This window comes from Eretmochelys imbricata, chromosome 2 (assembly GCF_965152235.1).
Source record: "Eretmochelys imbricata isolate rEreImb1 chromosome 2, rEreImb1.hap1, whole genome shotgun sequence".
Classification (NCBI taxonomy): domain Eukaryota; kingdom Metazoa; phylum Chordata; order Testudines; family Cheloniidae; genus Eretmochelys; species Eretmochelys imbricata.
In genome coordinates, this window is record NC_135573.1 from 144051990 (window position 1) to 144075366 (window position 23377).

Sequence of the window (23377 nt, forward strand, 5' to 3'; positions counted from 1 at the left end):
ACAGGAGGTGATAGTACCACTCTACTCAGTGCTGGTTAGGCCTGAGCTGGAGTACTGCATCCAATTTTGGTCATCAATTTTTTAGAAAGGATGTAGAGAAACTGGAAAGAATGCAGAGGTGAGTGACAAAGATGATCAAAGGGATGGAATGCAAACCGGATGAGCAAAGGCTGAAGGAACAGGGTATGTTTAGTTTGGAAAAGAGGAGATTAAGAAGGGATATGATAGTTGTCTTCAGCTACTTGAAAGGCTACTATAAAAAAGATGGAGAAAAGTTGTTCTCTTTTGCCACAGAGGGCAGAACAAGAGACATTGGGTTCAAACTACAGCATAGCAGATTTAGATTAAATCTCAGGAAAACTTCCTGTCAGAAGAGTAGGACAATGGAATAGACTGTCTCCGGAGGCTATGGAAGTTTCTTCACTGGAGGTTTTTAAAAGGAGGCTGGATAGCCACACGTCTTGGATGGTTTAGACACAACAAATCCTGTGTTTTGGCAGGGGTTTGGACTAGATGACCCTTGCAGTCCCTTCTAACCCTGTGATTCTATGACAATCCATCCCCCAAAGAACATACAATCTAAAAACAAAACATAAGGTGGTGCTTTAAAAACAAAACAAAATACACTTGTAGAAAATCAGAGTTGAGGAAATTTCTGTTAAAGGAAAGTACTCACTTCAGTAACGTAATGAATTTATAAAAAATAATTTCATATTCTCAGCTCCTTAAAAATATCCATGTTTGCTGCAGCTGTTTTTGGTAATATTTGTCTACGTTGTGTGACTAGGTAAGAACATGCCATTCACATTCATAGGAACACTTTGTATGGTCTGATTAGAGGATCTAGAACTTTCCAGTAGCAGGTTTGGAAATAATTATCAAAATGTTATTTTCAAATATATTTCAGGTTTCTCTTTATATAGTCTGTAAAACTACTATAATGAACAAAAAGGTTCATTTTTATTTTAAGTTAGCTGGGCATGGAATGGACATAATGTCTGCATGCATAGGACTCTCTTCTGTTACACCAGGCTTCACTTGTTCACTTCAAAAGTTGTGCTCTCCTAAAACCTGGAGCACCTCAAATATCTCCTGGTTTTCTTTCCACCCTTTCAAGATTAGTATCCAAAATTTAAGATATAGGTAGTACCTTAGATTTGAACTACCTGAACTCCTAGGGTTTATAACTCACAGATAACTCACAGATTTGAATTTTGGCAAGGTTAATTCAAGCACTTCCTCCTTCTGTGCCATGACTTTTGGATTAGTTCTTAATAACTGAGGATCTAAAGGATGGTTCAATTGATAAGATAGCATAGGTTTGCAGAGCAGTTTCTATAGAACCCTATTACTTTTCCAATGAACATAACTGATTTCAAAACTATTGACATGTATCACTGATTTCATGACTATTAGGTATGTGTCAAGTGTCTATGACCTATTTCTTACAAGGAGTCCAGGATAACAACAGATACTTGTCCAATCTTATCTAACCCTATCTAGCAAACAACTAAGAAGATGGGATTTCAAAAGAGCTGAGCGCTCACCTAACTGTTCCCTTTGACCTCACTGGGAGTGGTTGGGTGATCAGCTCCTTTGAAAATCACTACTTATTCAAGTGCCTTAATATGGATATAGGAGCCTGATTTTAGGTTCCTATTTGTGAAAATCTTGGCCATAAGCTATATTATATTTTCAGGCCAATATAATCCTAGTTTTTTGAACCTTTGGAGTCTATTTTAAAGTACAATTAAAGAATAAGAAAACAAATGCATTTCCAGCATTTGAAGAATTTCATTCTTTGAAAATACTACAGTAAAATGGTTCACTCTTTCACTACAGTGCTGACATACACGATTTTCACATTCTGTGCAAACTGAAACATAACTAATCCCCTTTAGCCTTAAAGCCAGGATGTGTTTGTCAGGTCTTGTAGGATCAGCCAAAGGTTGGTCATCCTATGGTATCCAGAACTGCTTCTGAATGGGAACACCTGCCTTCCTGTCATCCTTTGGACAGTGTCGGGTATTTACAGGGCATGGACATGGGAAGAGAATAAAGAGAGACCACAGACAGGATGAATTACCACCTTTGGAAAGGGAATGAAAATTTTAGTTTTGAATGGAATGGTGCTTTTAAACCAATTGATGGTACTTGTGATATCACTTATAGCAATGAAGAAAATATGTTATTTACAGTTTAGCTTTCTCAGGCTCTTAAAAAGATGATACCCAACTCTAATTTTCTTGCAATACCATGCTAATTTTATTTTCAAAGAACAGCCATACTCTTTTCTTGCTTTGGAAGTTTCCAAAACAACTTTGGGGATTTTTAAAGAACTTTTTCAGTTCACATACATCCATTTCTTCTCATTCTTTCCTAGTAACGGAAAGTTCAGCCATGAAAAATGACAAGTTGAACTTTATCATGTGAATTTATAAACATTTGTCTGGCAGTAACCCAGAATATGGCACAAAACAGCACCTGAACCACAATAATATTTTCTGAAGCTACTTTATGAAGTAAGTAACACTCAAAATAACAATTGAAAAAACCCTTACCAGCAGCCCCACTAGATTTAACTGGATATCAAATATCCAGGACAATGAGGCAGCTTCACTTTCAGATGATCCACACTGTACTGTAATGTAACTTTCTATGGGGTTAATGCTGCTTGTTGCAGATATGCATCCATAATTAATAAGCATCATTTTAAAATATCTCCATTTTTACATCCAATCTCTTTGTTGGAAGGACTTGCTCTAAAAATCATATTTTGGAAAAAAAAATGGTTCTTAATGGTGAAAGTGTTGTATCTATTGTACTTTGTGTGAATACATTTATACATACCTTTCTCTGCAGCGCTGGAAATGATACTGACCCATTGGCACATCCTAAAAAATAAAAAAAAAAGAAGGAAAAAACTCCTGTATCAAATGTAGAACATTCTGAAAATATTCCTCATGTTGAAAATATTTGTTAGACTATAGCGATGCAAAATTTGTCAAGAAGAAAACTCTGCAAATACATTAGTGCTTATCTGTTACCAGATCAATACATGAAGTTTTCAAACAGGTGTTAATAAGTACCAGCTTTTTCACATAATAAGTTTTAATGAAGAAGAAAAAGGGAATGATTTGGAAAATATGATTAGGCAAGAAGCTTCAAGGTAAATATTAAATTATTAATATGATTTGGTTGGATCCAAAAAGCTTTTTCCCTATAAGTTTTACTACTTCAGTACCTAATCATGATCCCACTGAAATCAATGCCAAAATTCCCATTGCTTCCAAATGGGAGCTAGGGTTAGTCAGTGCCTTTGAAAATTAAGTAACATCTAATTAAGTGCACAAATATGCATTATGACCACTATTTTTAAATGATGATGATTACTGACAGCAACCATTATTTTGTGACTAAATAACAGTTTGATGCTTTTTTATGGTTAACATGTTGCATTCGTTTTATATTTTTGCTTTGATGTACTGAACTTACTGATCAAAAATCTTGAGTTAATGAGAAGTTACATGGTTCAACCCTACATACTCAGTGCAAGGAACATGGGATTGAATTCCAATGTTGAATACAACCAGAATTCCACCCCCCTTCCCTTTTTTTTCTTTTTCAGTAGTAGATGATAGTGATGTGCAGTAATCACAGAAACATTGGGACTGAATAATAGGAAAAAAATCTCTTACCTAATAATTTACTGGTGTGCTATAGAACTATTGACCCAAATCCTCATCTATGTTTGAGGAGCCCACAATGAAGCTTGGAAAGGCAGGTGCTGTTGGCTTGTGTACTCCAGGATAATTTAGAGCAGTTAAAGAGCACAGCAAAGCCCTGGCCATGCTGCCTTTTCCCCAACTATGCCTATACTGCAGTGAGAGAGTATATCTCTCAGAGAATCTCTCTCTACTGGTGTTCTCCTCCTGTGGCTGTCTGGCACTGGCTTTTAATCCAGAAACTGTCTGCATGGTGGTGCTAAGTAACCACACTATGCCCTGGCGTTGTGTCCATAGGCCTAGAAAGCCCAAATTTGCTCTCCAGTGTGCACACACAACTCCTGTTGATTTCAGTGGGATTTGAGACTTGCACTGATAGCAGAATTTGGCCCTTTAGAATCTGATCCAAAGCCCATTAAGTCAATGGAAAGACTCCCATTGACTTCAGTGAGCTTTGGATCTGGCCTTTAAAACTGGATCTCAAAACAGAAAGAAAATACAGAGGCATATGTTTTTGTTTAACAGGAAATTATAATTTTTTGCAGTGTTGCTGTAGCCATGTCTGTCCCAGCATATTAGAGAGACACGGTGGGTAGGTAATACCCTTTATTGGACCACCTTACCTGAAGAAGAGGTCCATGTAAGTTCAAAAGCTTGTCTTTTTCACTAACAGAAGTTGATCCAATAGAAGATTTTACCTCACCCACCTTGTCTCAGGAAATAATAGAACATTTAATACCAAGGATTTAATTTTTCTTTCAAAATAGCTATATAGTTTGAAATTACATAAATAGGCCCATACTGTGGTATTAATCTTGCCATTTTCAGTGGTCATGCTGTCCCTGTGGTGTAAGTGTGCAAACGGCTTGGCTGCACCCCAAGATTCCAGGTACCGAGTCATGCGGACAGAGGCCCTCATCTTAGCTCCATCTAAGGTATGCCGGGGTCTGAAGTGGTGCTGAGGACTTCGCCTTTCTCCCTGAAGGGGAAAAAAAGATGAATATTTGTCATTGATTTAATTTAGTACATGCTTAAATCCTGTTGTAAAACACACGTGTGCACTCACACACATGCAAACATATGTGCACTCTCTCATGCTTTTATATGATACTATATATCCATACATTTAACTATAACTGAGAGGTGCTGAGAGCATGCAATTCCCAGTGGCTCCAATAGGAGTTGCAGAGGTTCATTTCTTCTCAGGATCTGGCCATTACTGTATATATCAAACAGAAGGTTTCTTTTCCAATCCAGGTAATATTTGTTTAGTACTTCTTGGCAACACTAAGTCAAAATCATTGTTCTCTGAGTAACATTTTGTGTACAGGTGTGTTTAAAAACAGAACTATGGTTGACAGCATAATGCAAGTACTACTAACCTTGGGATTGATTACAAAGTAGGTTTTAACATTATGCTCCTTCAGATATGGGTCCCTTACATCTCCAGCCCCTTCTTCCACTTTGTATGCTCCATTCAAATGTGCCAAGGTGACTGAAGTAATGTGAACACGGCTGAAATTATGTTTGTTAAATAAATTATTATGGAATATTAGAAATATTAATTTATAGCATTATTTTTAACTGAAAAAAAAATTCAACAGTTTTCCTATATAGAGTTTTGCAAATTAAACATACAATAATTAAGGGTGCCATTTTCAAAAGTTCTTATGTGTACAAATCAGGTAGAAAGCAACAAATCTGGGGTTTTCAATATAAAAAGTATTAGCTCGACTCATACCTTCCCTCAGGAAAACAACTAACACATATTGATAATATTGATAAGAAGCTCTAAGTCCTGGTTAAGATTTCTTCATAAAGTTCTGCCATCAATTATCTATATATTATTTATTTGATAGGAAAATTTATTAAAGTTCATGTATACAAAGTCTTACCCTGGGACTCCTCCAGCTTCCATGTGGTTTGCCAGTGTAACATCATGTGACCATACATCATACTGCCACTTCTGTAGCCCAATAACACCACAAAGAACATTTCCAGAATGCACTCCTACACGCATATTGATATCAACTCCAGTTGCATCTCTGACCTTCCTACAATTAAGAAGAATAATCATGTTAGGATACAACATGGGTCCATAATTTTGAATTTACAAGAAAGCCAAACAACAGTGATAATGGTACCTTATTTCATTTATCTCTAATACCAGGAGGTTACTCAGATGTTTTCTTTTACTAAAAGGTTTACTTTTTATACATTATCACTGTCGTCACATTTTTTGAACCATTTGTTTGCGACAAATACTCATTCTAAAGTCCAAACTAGAGTTCCCTTTTTTAATACCTATGTTAATTATTTGAGGAATAGTAAGCCATTCAGAGGAGAAACTTGGCCTTCTGACTAAGCTTGAAGTACAACTCTTTGGAAGATCTTTGTTCTATCCCAGCTCTGTTGCCAAGTATGTGTGAGATCTTCGATAACTCATGTAACGTCTCTGTACCTCAGTTAACCTATAATATTTACCTACCTCAAAAGAAGTGTTATTAATGTTTGTAAATGTTTTTAACTCCATGGAATGAAGGTGCAAAACTAATCACTTCTACACCACTCCAGTGACACAAAGCAGCTGTAGTCCTGTATATTTGGCCGGTTAATACAGTGGAAAGCAGCTGAAGCACACTGGTTAATCTAACCCTCAGATTATTTTATTAGGAGGCAGAAAACACTCACAGTACTTGTGATCCCCATGTATCAAACTTGGAAAATACTGAGCATGGGAAATCTGGTTTGGGAGGTTCACAGTGGCAGTATGAAATACTGCTACAAAGAGATCCATATGCAGTAGTTATTGTAGGGTTTGGTACATGATATTGGTAACATAATCAGTCTAAGGGAAAGAATGGTACCACATTACCTTATAGTAATGTGGGGGGAGGGATAGCTCAGTGGTTTGAGCATTGGCCTGCTAAACCCAGAGTTGTGAGCTCAATCCTTGAGGGGGCCATTTAGGGATCTGGGGCAAAAACTGAGAATTAGTCCTGCTTTGAGCAGGTGGTTGGACTAGATGACCTCCTGAGGTCCCTTCCAACCCTGATAGAAATCTGATGAGGTTCAATAAGGATAAGTGCAGGGTCCTGCACTTAGGATGGAAGAATCCAATGCACCGCTACAGACTAGGGACCGAATGGCTAGGCAGCAGTTCTGCGGAAAAGGACCTAGGGGTGACAGTGGACGAGAAGCTGGATATGAGTCAGCAGTGTGCCCTTGTTGCCAAGAAGGCCAATGGCATTTTGGGATGTATAAGTAGGGGCATAGCGAGCAGATCGAGGGACGTGATCGTTCCCCTCTATTCGACATTGGTGAGGCCTCATCTGGAGTACTGTGTCCAGTTTTGGGCCCCACACTACAAGAAGGATGTGGATAAATTGGAGAGAGTCCAGCGAAGGGCAACAAAAATGATTAGGGGTCTAGAACACATGACTTATGAGGAGAGGCTGAGGGAGCTGGGATTGTTTAGCCTGCAGAAGAGAAGAATGAGGGGGGATTTGATAGCTGCTTTCAACTACCTGAAAGGGGGTTCCAAAGAGGATGGCTCTAGACTGTTCTCAATGGTAGCAGATGACAGAACGAGGAGTAATGGTCTCAAGTTGCAATGGGGGAGGTTTAGATTGGATATTAGGAAAAACATTTTCACTAAGAGGGTGGTGAAACACTGGAATGCGTTACCTAGGGAGGTGGTAGAATTTCCTTCCTTAGAGGTTTTTAAGGTCAGGCTTGACAAAGCCCTGGCTGGGATGATTTAACTGGGAATTGGTCCTGCTTCAAGCAGGGGGTTGGACTAGATGACCTTCAGGGGTCCCTTCCAACCCTGATATTCTATGATTCTATGATTCTATGATTGATTACTTGCCTGTTGAATTATGGAACAAATATGGCACAGTCATTTCTCTTTCTTCTCAAGCACCAAGAATTGGCTTGGGCAGAAATTGGGCACTGGACCTAATGGATGTCTGGTTTAATCTGGTATGGCAAATCCTATCTTCCTGTAACATTTCTGAAATGGTCTTTGGCCCAGAAGGTGAAAATTGGTGGAGTTTTATTTGACTGCCAATGCTTCAAATCATGCTTCAAAATTATTTTTATGAAAGATGGGGTTGGAGTTCTCAGATATTCTAGGCCCCATTCACTTGATAATGCATGTTTCCTTTCTACTACTGCTCTTGTACACAGTTTTTCTGTAGCTGACATACAGTTTGTAAGTGATCGCTGTAAGCAGTCAGCGTAAGATAAATGCAGCTTTGTTCTGCAGGACTTTAGTGCAATACATCTCTCTAACAGACTACTACAGAAAATCAACATCCTTGGGAGTTTTTTGTGCTTTAGCAGAGAACAGCAGAGAGGACAAAGTTCTCCCAGCTTTATTTATTTATTTTCTCCCCTACCTTGCATCCTTGATAGTCATTTACATCTGTGCATTGTGTTAGCCATCTGTGCAAAGCAGGTATAAAATGCTACCAAATCAAAACAGCAGTATTTAGCAAGCGCTTTGTACAGGTGGCTAACTCAAAGGTCAAAGGCAGTTGAAATTTAGGCCCTAAATCTTTTTCCAGTGACATCCTGACCAAAAGTAAGATAGCAAATTGGCCTCTGCATTTCATTTTAGGTCACAAAGTTGACAAATCTTACATGAAATTTGAGGATTTTAATTAGCTTGAATCAGGTTTCAAGGTCACATTTTTCTCTGTGTGTTTCTCTCACAAACTCTGAGTTGGTTTTCATTCTTGACACAGAGGGTTTCTGGGAGCAGTGGGAGTAGCAATGAATCCTCATAATTCAGGCTGCTGCTGCTAACTGAAGCTCTAAGGCTACAGTTGTCTGTTACTGCCATATCTTTGCTTCACGGATGGCCAATGTATCTGTCTAGCAAAAGTTTAACTGGGGAGCACAGCTTTCCTTCCCCACACCAACTTTTCCCTGTCCCTGCTGTGTGGGAGCATGGACAGAGCCCACAAAACTTTGCCATTTACAGAGGACTCAAATGCCCTGTCAGTGCTTCTCAAATTGTAACCCCTGTTCCCTACCCAATGACCACACAGTTTCTGTTGAATAATGTGCTCTCTACAGCTGAGGAAGAGAGAGCAGAATGCGCTCCATACAGAAGTCAAAACAACAAAGAAATATGAGTATCAGAAGTCATCAGAACGTTATACTGAGATTATTCCATTTTGATCTGTTATTACAGTGATGCAAAAAACAAACAAAAACACAACCCAGGAAAGCTTACAAGAAATAAATTGTGTTGATCCTCAGATCATGAAACAGGCTACAGAATATTGTAAAGAAAATAAACAATTATTTACTAAGTATTACAAAAATACAGTTTCGTAAATCAAATCATTATGAACTTTTATTGCAATTATACCCAGGACAATAAGACTGGAAGAATAAAATTTAACTGAAGAAAAGGCACTTTAAAGATACATTAGAAACAATTTTATGTAAGGAAGAGTGGCATGGAATGGGAAGTCTGTTGATGCAAAAGGTTGGAAGCAATTACTGTATATCCTGTGTAAGAAGAGTTATATTAAAAGGGTTGAATCATAAAAAAAATAGCTAAAATGCTTTCTTTTCTTCTTAATATTTTTTATGTAAGATAAAGTACTGCTCTTGCTAACCAGTAGGCTTTTTCAGAGGAAACCAAAGCAAGTTCTTGGTTTCTTTTGGATTTCCTTAAGGAGGGATGTATTAACAAAGAAGAATTAGAAAGACTATTGTAAATTAGAGTTATGGATGCAAAATGTCTACGGCTGTGGAACTACTCACGTTTTTAAAATTAGGCATGTGCTTAAGTGCCTTGCTGATCTGGGGCCTAACTGGCTTTCTGACTTGAACAAATATGCATACAGGCAACTAGATATAGAAATTAAGAATATACACACAGAAATTCAGCAGAGCACTTTGGCTAGGATTTTTCAAAGGAGCCTGAGGGAGTTAAAGTGCCCAAATCCCATTTAATTTGATTTCATTTGGGATGTGGGCACTTTGGGTCCCATGAAAATCCCAGTCTTAAACACATGCTGAAGTGTGTTGCTGAATCAGGACTACAGAAACTGAATGCTCACCCTATTTAAAGGGTTTTTGTTGTTCCAACAATTACTTTCATGTCAATGAAAATGTTCTCTGAACAAGAAAGAATTTCATGAGATTAAATCAAAGACAGCCGTTGAGAACCTCTAGTTCAGTAATATTTAATTGAGAAGGCCACCAGATGGTTGTGCGGGAGAGAGGTGAAAGAAAAACAACAACAGAATTTAAAATGAAATGTAGAATATTTCTTTGATATAGAATCATAGAATTGTGTGACTCTCTGAAGGGACCTCAAGAGGTCATCTAGTGCAGTCCTCTGCACTCATGGAAGAACTAATTATTCTCTAGACCATCCCTGACAAGTGTTTGTCTAATCGGCTCTTAAAAAATCTCCAATGATGGAGATTCCACAACTTCCCAAGGCAATTTATTCCAGTGCTTAACCACCCAGACAATCAGGAAGTTTTTCCTATTGTCCAACCTAAATTTCCTTGCTGCAGTTTAAGCCCATTGCTTCTTGTCCTATCCTCAGACGTTAATGAGAACAATTTTTCTCCCTACTTCTTGTAACAACCTTTTATGTACTTGAAAAGGATTATCATGTCCCCTCTCAGTCTTCTCGTCTCCAGACTAAACAAACCCATTTTTTTCAATATTCCCTCACAGGACAGCACTATACTCCTTCCCCCAGCTTAGCTTTATGCTTAAGCCACCCAACTGAGGTACAATTGCTGTTAGTACAACAGGAAGCATATGTGCATATAGCTTGATGGGAGTCGTGGGCACTGAGCTCCTTTATAAGTAAGGCAATAACTGTAAGGCATATTGACTCCATAATGTGTAATGTAGACCACAGAAGTAAAGCATTCTGAAATAAAGATAAGTAGGACTATTCACATATTTACATGGGAATAATCACAACTTTTTACTTCAGTTGGGATAGTCATGTGTTTAAGAACCAGGCTAAATAAGGGACTAAGACCACAGATGACTAACTAGGCTCTCTTTTTTTTCTATCACCTAACAATCTGGTCTAATTCCTCTTTTACTTTAGGGGCCACTGGAGCTGAAATTATCCTGATATGTACAGCAAAATCTATGCACGATTGCTAGTTTTAGTATCAAAGTGTTTTACTTTTGTAGTTCAGGGCCTCAGTGTCCACATATGTGTTGACCTGAAACAACTAAAAAAAAATTTCAAAGAGAAAAATAAATTCTATGCATATTAGATGACATCCTTCCACGAACATTCTTTTTCCTTCTAGGTTTTGCAGTGGCAGATTTAGAGTTAGTGGGCCCTATGCACAGCTTCATTTTCGCCCTCCCCCTGCCCAAGACCCAGCCAAGAAAAAGAACATTCTCTCTTATCTCTCACCCATTTTTCGTTCTTTTTTTTCTGCATCCTTCTCCTATATTATAAGTAATAGGAAGTAAATGAAAATAAAGTGAGGTACCTTGATTGGGGCAGGGGGTTGGGTGCTGGGTGCAGGCTCTGGGCTGGGGCAAGGGTTTGCTACCCACAATTCACAATGTGTAGCAACCTCCGGCCACTCAGTCAAAACTCCTTTTTTCTTAGGTAGGGGCTTGTGATTAATTTGCCCTTAGTTATGTTAATTTAGAGTGAGTTCACAGGCATCAAGAGGTCTGTGATTCATCCAGTCATCAGTACCCCTCAGTTTAACAGTACAAAGCAGGAGGAAACAGGCTTTTTGGAGGCTTGTGAGTCTAACTTGGGAACTCCTTAGTCAAATGACCCCAAATCTTGGTCAAATGCTAAGTTTCCTCTAAGCTGCGCGGCCAAGCCTATCAAGGGTTGCACAGGTGCTCAGGGCTGTGGCGGGGAGACGCGAAGGTGGCTCTTCTGTGGCCCCAGCCCCAACCTAGTGTGGCCAGGGAGAGGCGCCTCGTCCCCCCAGCCCAGGTGCTGCTGCGGCTGGGGAGGGGCGCCTTGTCCCCCCAGCCCAGGTGCTGCTGCGGTGAGAGAGGGCTGGGGGGAGTCCTCTCTTCCCGCTGTGGGCCCCGGGGCAGCCTGCACCCCAAACCCTTCATCTCTGGCCCCTGCCCAGAGCCCACACCTCCAGCTGGAGTCCTCACCCCCCTGCATCCCAACCCTCTGCTCCAGCTCTGAATCCTCCCACACTCCAAGCCCCACAGGCCCACCCCCGCCACACATCACCTCCCTATTGATACACACAACAAAATTCACTCCACACATGCATGGGAAAAATTAGAGGGAACCAAAATTGGTCAAATGACACGATGCCCCCATGAAGTACACCAAATTTCAAAGCAGTTCAATTAACTGTTCAAATTTTAGAGCACTTACAAACTTTAAAGCATATGAAATGGTGGGAATGGAAACACCTCTAGTCATTTTTCTGTTTTGGTGCATGCACAGTGAAAAACAAACAAACATACATTTTCTTAAATACTTTTCTCAGTTTGGGACACCCAAAGATTTAGTGGGTGCCATGCACTATGTTGGGTAAAACTTGACAGATTGAGACCATTTTAACCTGCATCACATCAACAGTTTGATCTCTAGCTCTGGGGGAATGCTGCCCCCCTCAACCTAGAACTTTTTTTAAATGGCTGTTTTTTGGGGGGCTTATATCTCTGGAATCCTGTGCTCAAATGACTCCAAATGTGGGCTACTACCCCACCACTGGACCCTTCTGAGGCATACCAAATTTTAAAGGAATCTGACAAAGCATGTACATTTTAAAGGACTTAGAAAGGTTGACCATTAAACAGATGTTGTGGTGCGACCTTAACTATAGCAGTGCTGCCACGCCACTATAATAAAATGTCCTATTTTGTTCACAGAAGCCAAAACAGCTGGAATAGAGAGACGGAGCAAACTGTCATTGCCTGGAAAGCAAGAGTGCCCTTTGCTTGGTAAAATGACTGCACTGCACCTTAAGTGGAGGAGGGGGCGGGTATTGTATGGCTCTCTGGGAGAAGGAGTATAGTGCTTTATGGGTGGGGGGTGAGTGAGAGGCTCAGGAGCTGAGGCAAAGTAGAGTGGGTTAGTGTGGTAATGCTGACCCATCTCCCAGGGACTGGCAGGGCTGGGGAGTTGATAAAGGGCAAGGCTGGCGGGAGAAGCCCTTTTTCCACAAACTAGGTGGAGCAACATCCACCCTCCCCCCCCTTGGAGGTAGCAAAATACCAGGTTTGGTCAGGATCTGCTGAGGGCATTGTGTTAGTCGCTTCTTTCTAGAGGGGCTGGGAAGGAATTTTTCCCTCACCACCAGATTGGCCAAGGTGGGCTGGATTTTTTTTGCCTTCCTCACAGCAGGTTCAGGGGGGCACTTTGTTATGGTGAGTAAGGAAGGGAATTAGGATCTGATGTCGCAACTTGTTACATAAGCGTGGGGCGGATGTCCAGCACAGATACTCCATAGGGAGGGGATACAGTGACCGGATAAATGGCTCGGTAAAGGATTTAAAAAGCAGATGTTTCTTAAAGAACTGAATTGGGCGGGGGAGGAATTCACGGCTCCTATGACTGGTAGGGCATGGAGCTACCCCCGCTTCCTTATCATAGAAACATAGAATATCAGGGTTGGAAGGGACCTCAGGAGGTCATCTAGTCCAACCCCCTGCTCAAAGCAGGACCAATCCCCAACTAAACCATCTCAGCCAGGGCTTTGTCAAGCCTGACCTTAAAAACTTCTAAGGAAGGAGATTCCACCACCTCCCTAGATAACGCATTCTCATGTATCACCACCCTCCTAGTGAAAAAGTTTTTCCTAATATCCAACCTAAACCTCCCCCACTGCAACTTGAGACCATTACTCCTCGTTCTGTCATCTGTTACCACTGAGAACAGTCTAGAGCCATCCTCTTTGGAACCCCATTTCAGGTAGTTGAAAGCAGCTATCAAATCCTCCCTCATTCTTCTCTTCCGCAGACTAAACAATCCCAGTTCCCTCAGCCTCTCCTCATAAATCATGTGTTCCAGTCCCCTAATCATTTTTGTTGGCCTCCATTGGACTCTCTCCAATTTTTCCACATCCTTCTTGTAGTGTGGGGCCCAAAACTGGACACAGTACTCCAGATGAGGCCTCACCAATGTCAAATAGAGGGGAACGATCGCGTCCCTCGATCTGCTGGCAATGCCCCTACTTATACATCCCAAAATGCCATTGGCCTTCTTGGCAACAAGGGCACACTATTGACTCATATCCAGCTTCTCGTCCACTGTAACCCCCAGGTTCTTTTCTGCAGAACTGCTGCCAAGCCATTCGGTCCCTAGTCCGTAGCGGTGCATTGGATTCTTCCGTCCTAAGTGCAGGACTCTGCACTTGTCCTTGTTGAACCTCATCAGATTTCTTTTGGCCCAATCCTCTAATTTGTCTCGGGCCTTCTGTATCCTATCCCTGCCCTCCAGCGTATCTACCTCTCCTCCCAGTTTAGTGTCATCTGCAAACTTGCTAAGGGTGCAATCCACACCATCCTCCAGATCATTAATAAAGATATTGAACAAAACCGGCCCCAGGACCGACCCTTGGGGCACTCCACTTGATACCGGCTGCCAACTAGACATGGAGCCATTGATCACTACCCGTTGAGCCCGACAATCTAGCCAGTTTTCTATCCACCTTATAGTTCATTCATCCAGCTCATACTTCTTTAACTTGCTTATAGCCCAACTTAACCCCCATTTGCGGGGAGGAGGGGTAGGAGGGATGATAAGGTTCCAGCAATGGGTTGGCTGGGGCACCTGGATGGAAAAAGAGTCGGGGGGTGAGCTGGCGAAACTGAAATGATCATGGAGTTACCTGTACTGTACACTTTATCTGCCGGGTAATCCCACACATCTGATAATAAAGTTGTGGCCTGATTAAAACCATATCAAGTGTCTCCTGTCCTTCTTTTGGTATACCTGGCCAATATAAAATCTTATCACTAACAAGCACTCTATTAACTGTCTTTTAAGTCTCATCTAGGGATATTGCTTGAAATCCAGAAAGAGAATAAGAATACAGCTATCATAACACCTTAATAAACTCTCTTATTAGTCTCAAGAAACCAGTCATTGCAACTGATAAACGAAATAATTACTTTTATAAGCATATTGTTTCCCCAAGTGGCACCCTGTTCCCAGTAAGCTATATACTTCTCAAAAGTACACACTTGAGTTAAAATATTCTTAATATATTAAATGTGTGATGTGTACTTGTATTTCGCTATCAAAATTCGTCTTAGTTGTCTAGGAGTTACCCTAAATCAATAAGCAGTTGAGAACATTGAGGAACTCATCATAACTAAGCCTAGTACTATTTGTAATGGGAAACTGGGCTTCTCTGCAGCAAAAATTATTGTGAGAAACCAGAAGTGTTTCAAAGATTCAGCCTAAAAATCATGCAGATTTTGTGGTCAAGAGAACTGAATATTATGTTTTTGGCTTAATGTGTGATATCCCTGTGCATGTGTAAGTGGCAAAGGTTGGCTATAAGTATCTCTTGGCCAACATAATTTTGAACTGAATTGACATTCTTTGATAATTAAGTTGTTTGTCTAAATTTTGAAATTCTACTGTAGAATTGTTTGGTTGAACTGATGTGAGCAGTCCCATAATTCCAGTGGCATATAAACTTGGCTGGAAGTAAATAAGGATCCATGCTTAAGAATCCACAATTCCATGCTGATACCAAAATCACCTGCCCAGAGTAGTACAGAAGTGTCCTTTTGTAACAAGACTGTAATAAGACCTTGAATTAGTGAATTGATTTATTATTTCTTGAAAGTTGTAACTTCCTATTTTGAGTTCATTTTTTAACATTGTGAACGCTATCACCTAACCATCTTTATTTTGTTTTCTGTAATTTCTTATCAGCTTTAAAGGCTGGTTAATTAAACTATTTAACCAATGTGTGGTTTATAACTTACCTTTCTCATACAGATAACCGTTTGAAGTGTTGTAGCTCTGTTGGTCCCAGGAAATTGGAAAGAAACGATGGGTGAAGTAGTATCTTTTATTAGACCAACTTCTTTTGGTGAAAAAAAGACTTCCTCACCAACAGAAGTTGGTCCAATAAAAGACATTACTGCACCCATCTTGTCTCTCTCATACAGATAACAATTGTATCACAACATCTGGACAGTATTATTACCAAAAACGTTTGTATGGAATCATTAGTGTACTTAAGAGCTTCCAAAAGAAAATACCAGAGTTCCTGTTGCACCTAGAAGTGGTAGTTGCTAATACTGGATGGTATTCTTGTATATGACCATACAAAAGAGAAACATGATAATATAATGTTCAATGAAAAAAATATTTCATTGGAAACAATGAAGTCCATAAGTCTCAAGCTCATTAAAAATAAATACTTGTACCATAAATAACTGAAAGTGATGTAAAGGGGGAAGACACACTTTTGTATTTGGATTTTTAAAAAAACATTAAGGAAAAGCACCCTCCTGATTCCATTCCAGTACTGAAAATAATAATATATATGATTCACCAAGTAGGAAGATATCAATCCAGCCTTTCAGAAAGGCTACATCCTTTCAATGAATGCCTGATATGCAAGAGTACTTCCTATTCTATCCATCTACCTACCCACTCAGGTACCTCTACTAGAGTAAACCACAAAAACAGGTATCCAATAGATTGAAAGAATTACTGTCTCAAGAATCAATACTTAAGTAACTTAAGTTACATCTGTGATGCCAGTAAGCATGGATGTGTGTAATTATGAATTAGGGGGAGTATTATTGCAAGGTCAGATAAAACCAGGTACACACAATCTATAGCAGGGATCTCAAACTCAAATCACCACGAGGGCCACATGAGGACTAGTACATTGGCCCGAGGGCCGCATCACTGAAACCTTTTCACACAACAATACAAAAGTATAGTTAAAAATGAAAAAAACGAAGACTAATATAGTATATTATTAAAAGTCAATGTATTAACTTTTTAAAAACTGTAATGCGAAGAAGGGTTTTAATAAAATATAAACAGTCAGTAATGCACCTCCACTCAAACGACAAAACATGCATTTACTTTTAGAATTACTTCGCTTAAAGCCCCCACCTCTGCCCCCGGGGGCGGGGGCTGCATAGGGCACCAAAATGTCTAGGGACGGCCCTGGGTGAGGGGAGCTTGGCTGCCGGTGGAGTCGGCACCTATGGCGGCTCGCAGGAAATAACTGGCTGTGTGTTTGAGACCCATGATCTAAAGAAGGCATATTATGCATGACAGGTGCAATACAAAGGCAGAGTGTACCTGGTAAGTTCCAGGTAGTTGCTAATACCATTATAGATACTCTTTGAATGAACTGATGCAGAAACATTGCAACTAGAAACTGAAGCTTACAAAAAAGCTGTGTAATCTTTAAAACTAAAGTCCAATTCACTGTTACAACAAATCACACAGATCACTACCAAAAATCTGGACATCTAGATGATATAATATTTTATGACATATAGGAAGCTTGCCAAACAGTACTTGGACTTTATTACTAGTGGTGAGTTTTGTTAAGTTATTGAGCATAATTAGTATAAGAACACATTAATGGTTGTTTAAGTGCCAAAAAACATCCTAGAAATAGACTAACATGAACTGAAGTATTTGGTTGTTATAGGAGAGTACTTCCAAAAATATTTAAATTTGTACATTTATTTGATGTTTCTACCTTAAAATAGTGCAATTAGATCTCTGTTTAATGGATGGTCTGCCCCATTCTGCACCAGCTTCACTTTCTGAATGAACAGGTTTAAGATAAGACTCTCAGTCATAACTGAGATGTGCTCAGTGAAGCAAGGAAAAATGGGGATAGGACAAAGGTGACTCCACGACATCTTTACATTTTGCCAATCCTATAAATTGTCTGTCCCAAGAGCTCTTTTTGGAAACCAGAGATAAGGACACCTCAGTCATACCCCACACTCCCTCAGGAATGCACCAGGAGAATACTCAGATGCTGGTTAAACCATCTTCCTGACTGTTTTCCATTACCACAGCTTCAAAAATAATCCTTACCTGGATGGATAAAAATCAGTAATTTTTTAAAATTGATTTTGAAAAAATTAAATTAAATATAATTCAATTTGAAATTGATAATCTTAGGCCTTAACATAGGTTATTATAATCTCTTAAAATCATTTACATTAAATAAAAAAAAATCCAAAAACAAAAAACTACCCAAGAGATTAAGCAGTATATGTCTACGGCCAAGTGTTTAAAGAAACAATGAAGTGAGCTGTAGCTCACGAAAGCTTATGCTCAGATAAATTGGTTAGTCTCTAAGGTGCCACAAGTGCTCCTTTTCTTTCTTCAAAACACAGAATTGGTGAAGTCACTAGCTTAGTACTTGGAGCCAGAGTTTGTTGAAATGCTAACCCAGCTTCTGATAATACTCTTTTCTGCAGGTGGAAAGAGAATATTTTCTTCATTTCAGTTTATTCAACTAGTTCAGTTCACAGATTAGTTCATTCAAAGTTAAAGAAACCAATTGGGATTTGAAAAAGTAGGAAAGCTTGTTTTCTTCTGCCAATATATGAATAAAAACTAGGTGTAAGAGGATGAGAGCTACTAGTTGTAAAATGCTGAAGGACATGGTGAGCAGAAACAATTAGTACAGTTCATTAACTACATATAATACATCCTTTGATTAATAAATCAGATAATTTTAAATGCAAAACGTGTTTCGACTTTTTTCTCTCATGTATCCAGCACTTTTAAGTTAATAAAAAAATGTATATGGTGTTTTTGAGAATTTTTAAATGAAACTGAATTTCCATCCAAATAGAGCTTGATAGAAATCACAACTAAAACATTAATCATCATCTAGAAAAAAATAACTGCATCATTCTCCATTTTTCTAACATAAAAAAACCAATAAAAACTAAGAATCTGATTAAAAGTAAGTATAGTTACATATTGTATCCTCCTGGTTGGGGGTGTGGGTGAAAGAAAAGAAAAGGACGCACCAAATTTAATGTAAAGGTTATATTTTAGTGCTGTCAATTAACCAGTTAACTCATGGGATTAACTTAAAAATTAATCGTGATTCATCACAGTTTTAATCGCACTGTTAAACAATAGAACATCAATTTATTAAATATTTTTGAATGTTTTTCTACATTTTCAAATATATTGATTTCAACTACAACACAGAATACAACGTGTACACTGCTCACTTTATTAGTATTTTTATTACAAATTTTTGCACTGTAAAAATGATAAACAAAAGAAATACTATTTTTCAGATCACCTCATACAAGTACTGTAGTGAAATCTCTTTATCATGAAAATGCAACTTACAAATGTAGATTTTTTTTTGTTACATAACTGCACTCAAAAACAAAACAATGAAAAACTGTAGAGCCCACAAGTCCACTCAGTCTTACTTCTTCTTCAGCCAATCACTAAAAGAAACAAGTTTGTTTACATTTTCGGGAGATAATGCTGCCCACTTCTTATTTACAATGTCACCAGAAAGTGAGAACAGGCATTCACATGGGACTTTTGTAGATGCCATTGCAGGATGTTTATGTGCCAGATATGCTAAACATTCATATACCCCTCCATGCTTTGGCCACCATTCAAGAGGACCTGCTTCCATGCTGATGACGCTCGTTAAAAAATAATGTGTTAATTAAATTTGTGACTGAACCACTTGGGTGCAGTCTCCGGCTCTGTTTTACCCGCATTCTTCCATAAATTTTATGTTATAGTAATCTTGGATGATGACTCAGCACATGTTGTTCATTTTAAGAACAATTTTGCTGCAAATGTGACAAAATGCAAAGAAGGTACCAATGTGAGATTTCTAAAGATAGCTACAAGCACTTGACCCAAGGTTTAAAAATCTGAAGTGCCTTCCAAAATCTGAGAGAGATAAGGTGTGGAGCATGCTTTCAGAGGTCTTAAAAGAGCAACACTTTGATGCAGAACTACAGAACCTGAACCACCAGAAAAGAAAATCAACCTTCTGCTGGTGGCATATGACTCAGATTATGAAAATGAACATGTGTCAATCCGCACTGCTTTGAATTGTTATCGAGCAGAACCTGTCATCAGCATGGATGCATGTCCTCTGGAATGATGGATGAAGCATGAAGGGAGATAGGAATCTTTAGCGCATCTGGCATGGAAATATCTTGTGATGCTGAATGTAACAGTGCCATGTGAACACCTGCACTCACTTTCCGGTAACATTGTGAACAAGAAGCAGGCAGCATTATCTCCTGCAAATGTAAACAAACAAGTCTGTCAAACCTGTTTGGCTGAACAAAAAATAGGACTGAGTGGATGTGTAAGCTCTAATCTTTTACATTGTTTTAATTTTGAATGCAGTTATTTTTGTACATAATTCTAAATTTTTAAGTTTAACTTTTATGATAAAGAGATTGCACTACAGTATTTGTATTAGATGAATTGAAAAATACTATTTCTTTTGTTTTTTACAGTGCAATTACTTGTAATGAAAATAAGTATAAAGTGAGCACTGTACACTTGGTATTCTGTGTTGTAATTGAAATCAATCTATTTGAAAATGTAGAAACATCCAAAAATATTTAAATAAATGATTTAACAGTGCAATTAATAATGCAATTAATCACAATTAATCTTTTAGTCACACGATTAATCACGATTAATTTTTTTTAATCACTTGACAGACCTATTTGGTTGCAAATAGTATCTTTTCATGGTTACTAGCTAACGAGACTCAACCTTTCTTTAGAAAAATAACTAAAGAGTAGAAATGCAAAACACAATTAAAATTGATCATTTAAATCAAGGTTTCCTGCTTGCTGATTTAAATCACTTTAATTTATATCAATCCACCCTGATCCTTATTTTTCTTGTACCAAATTCTCAGGTCTAAGTATAATCTCCCTGAGATTTCAATCACTTTACATTTAGATTCCCCTATTCCCAGTTCTAATTATTCTTTCAGAAAATAAACAGAGGAATCACATAGTAAAAGAAGGTTTCAGAGTAACAGCCGTGTTAGTCTGTATTTGCAAAAAGAAAAGGAGTACTTGTAGCACCTTAGAGACTAACCAATTTATTTGAGCATAAGCTTTCGTGAGTTGCATCCGATGAAGTGAGCTGTAGCTCACGAAAGCTTATGCTCAAATAAATTGGTTAGTCTCTAAGGTGCCACAAGTACTCCTTTTCTTTTTATAGTAAAAGAAGAAAGAAAGATATTATTCAGGGTATCTACAAGTCCAAGGCTTGAATTAGGTGCACAAGACTCTTTTGAAAATCTTAGCCTAAATACTTACAGAGTAAATAATAATAAGAGTAAAAATGAACCAGGTTTTCAAAAGTAAATATTAACTTTACAAAACCTCACAATATCTACCAAATAACTACATCTAAGAAAACTAAAGCAACAATCGTATCAACAGCTAGCACTTATTTTCCTAACTAAATTGTATTAAAAGAGATATTCTTAACACAGACTCTTTGGTGAGCAACATGCATTCCCCTAAAGAAGTGGTCTGTTAAAGACAAACAGCTTTCATTTCTTATCCATGCGTTACAAGAGAAGTAGCCTTTTCCAAACTCAATTCTGGCTACTGAGACCTTAACCTATGTGCAGGTATGCCCATGTCCTCATTAGATGCTGTCATAACCCCAGACTCTCCAAGCCCAGGAAATTCATTGCCATCCAAGACAGAATGGCTCTACCAGTTCAGAATCAAAAACAAAAGCTATTTTTCTAGTCCAAAGAAAGGCTTTGGAACTCATAGACTTATAGAGTTTAAGGCCAGAAGGGGCTACTACAGGCGGAGTTACTTCCTGCGACCCGCCACAGGTGCCAATTCCACCAGCAGCCAAGCTCCTCTCACCCAGGGCCATCCCTAGCCATTTTGGTGCCCTATGCAGTCCCACACGGGGGCGGGAGGGGGAGACTGTATGGGGCCCCAGGCCTCCGCTGGGAGGGAGCAGGCTTGGGGGACAGGGAAAACCACCCCCCAGCACTCACCAGTGGAGCGGAGCGGGCTGGGGCCAGGTCGCTCCACTTCCTGCCGCCTGGTGAGCTCAGGGCAGGCCCGACCCCGCACTCACAGGGCAGCAGGAAGTGGAGCTCCGCTCTGCTCTCCAGGCTCCCAGCCTTGGGACTTGGGGAGCAGGGGAGAACTGTGGATGGGAGCCGGCGGAGTGGAGCAGGCTGGGGTTGGGTCGCTCTACTTACCGCCGCCGGTGAGTGTAGAGCAGATCCCTGCTGGAGTCGTCAGGGGAGTGGGGGCGGGGCTGGGGCAGAGCAGGGGTGGGAAGGGGCGGGGTGGGGCAGGGGCTTTGGGGAAGGGGTGGAGTGGGGGCAGAGCAGGAGAGGAGAGGGAAGAGGTGGAGCAGGGGCTGGAGCAGCACGCAGCTGCACAGGGCACCAGGAAATTTGGAGCTCCTGGTGCCCTACGCAGCTGCGTACTTTGCATATGGGTAGGGACAGCCCTGTCCTCTTTCTTACATATAGGTATGATTTACCTATTCTCCAGTCTTACAAAAAATTGACAGATTTGCTAAAAATCCTTGCTACCGGACTAGCAATCTCATGTGGACCAGATTCACTAATACCACCTGAGCACTCTGTTTAAGTAAAGCTGATATAAACCTAGTATAACTGCCAGTTTAGGTGTTTTTACAGCTGTTTTGTATTGCTGGAGCAGTGCGGAAGCAGTGGGCGTGCATCTGTGAATCTGGCCCTTAGTTTAAAACTCTAACCATGGGAATCCTTTGTTTGTTTTAACCAGCCCTGAAAAGCTTCTTTGTGAATAACTGATAACAGAAATATTTAACAGCAATTGCTGATAACAGCAATTTAATTATTAGTAGTAATAATAATTTTAAAAAAGAGTGCCTACCATGAAACTGGACTAAAAGAACCTTGCGTATTGTCTCACTGGATTTGTCATAGTCCATCTCCCCTCATTTGTACTCCCCTTCATTCTCATCACCATCTTTGTTGTTGGCCAAATAACTAAATCATTCCTTCAAAAAGGTGACCCAAATAAGACACTGTATCCAAATGTGGTCTAACTAATACTTTATACAATGATGGGACCATATCCTTAGCTCGACACAATTTATTTCAACAATCTTCAGCTGCTGCAGACAGAGTCAAGATTGCCATTTTGGATCTGGACTTGAAACATGAACACAGAGCTACTGAAATACATAAACCAAGACCAGAACTGCAGATGGAAATGAATGACATTTTTACTGTTGACAGAAAAATACTGTCCAGTTACAAAACCACTGCACTTACTTTATGGCTTCACACATGTCCAATCCCATTTTCACACAGTTCTTGGCATGATTTTGAAGAGATATAGGTAGTCCAGACACACAGTAGTAGCAATCACCTAAGATTTTAATTCTCATACATTCATTTTCCTGAAGGAAAAAGAAAAATCAATCAGAAGACAGTCACATAACAAATTACATAAACAAAATGACTAGTGACTGGATTTATGGTTATATCATGATGTATGTTACTTCTAATGATATAACTATAATGGAGAAATCTTGTTAAGGAAGAACAGGATCTCGCTGAGGAGGTTTAAAAGGGCTGTTAGAGAATAATGTCCAGTTTTGGGCCCCACACTACAAGAAGGATGTAGAAAAATTGGAA

At 39.4% G+C, this 23377-nt stretch overlaps 1 protein-coding gene across 1 annotated transcript in view; it reads right to left on the reverse strand.

The window, feature by feature from the left end:
* ADCY2 (adenylate cyclase 2) overlaps positions 1 to 23377 on the reverse strand; it is a 432318-nt gene that overhangs the window by 119521 nt on the left and 289420 nt on the right. The window contains exons 7-11 of the mRNA XM_077808711.1: positions 23012 to 23139; positions 5621 to 5779; positions 5108 to 5240; positions 4528 to 4704; positions 2851 to 2894 (exon numbers count right to left, since the gene is read on the reverse strand). Of these exons, the coding sequence (XP_077664837.1) occupies positions 2851 to 2894; positions 4528 to 4704; positions 5108 to 5240; positions 5621 to 5779; positions 23012 to 23139 (641 nt within the window). The remainder of the gene's footprint in view (positions 1 to 2850; positions 2895 to 4527; positions 4705 to 5107; positions 5241 to 5620; positions 5780 to 23011; positions 23140 to 23377) is intronic.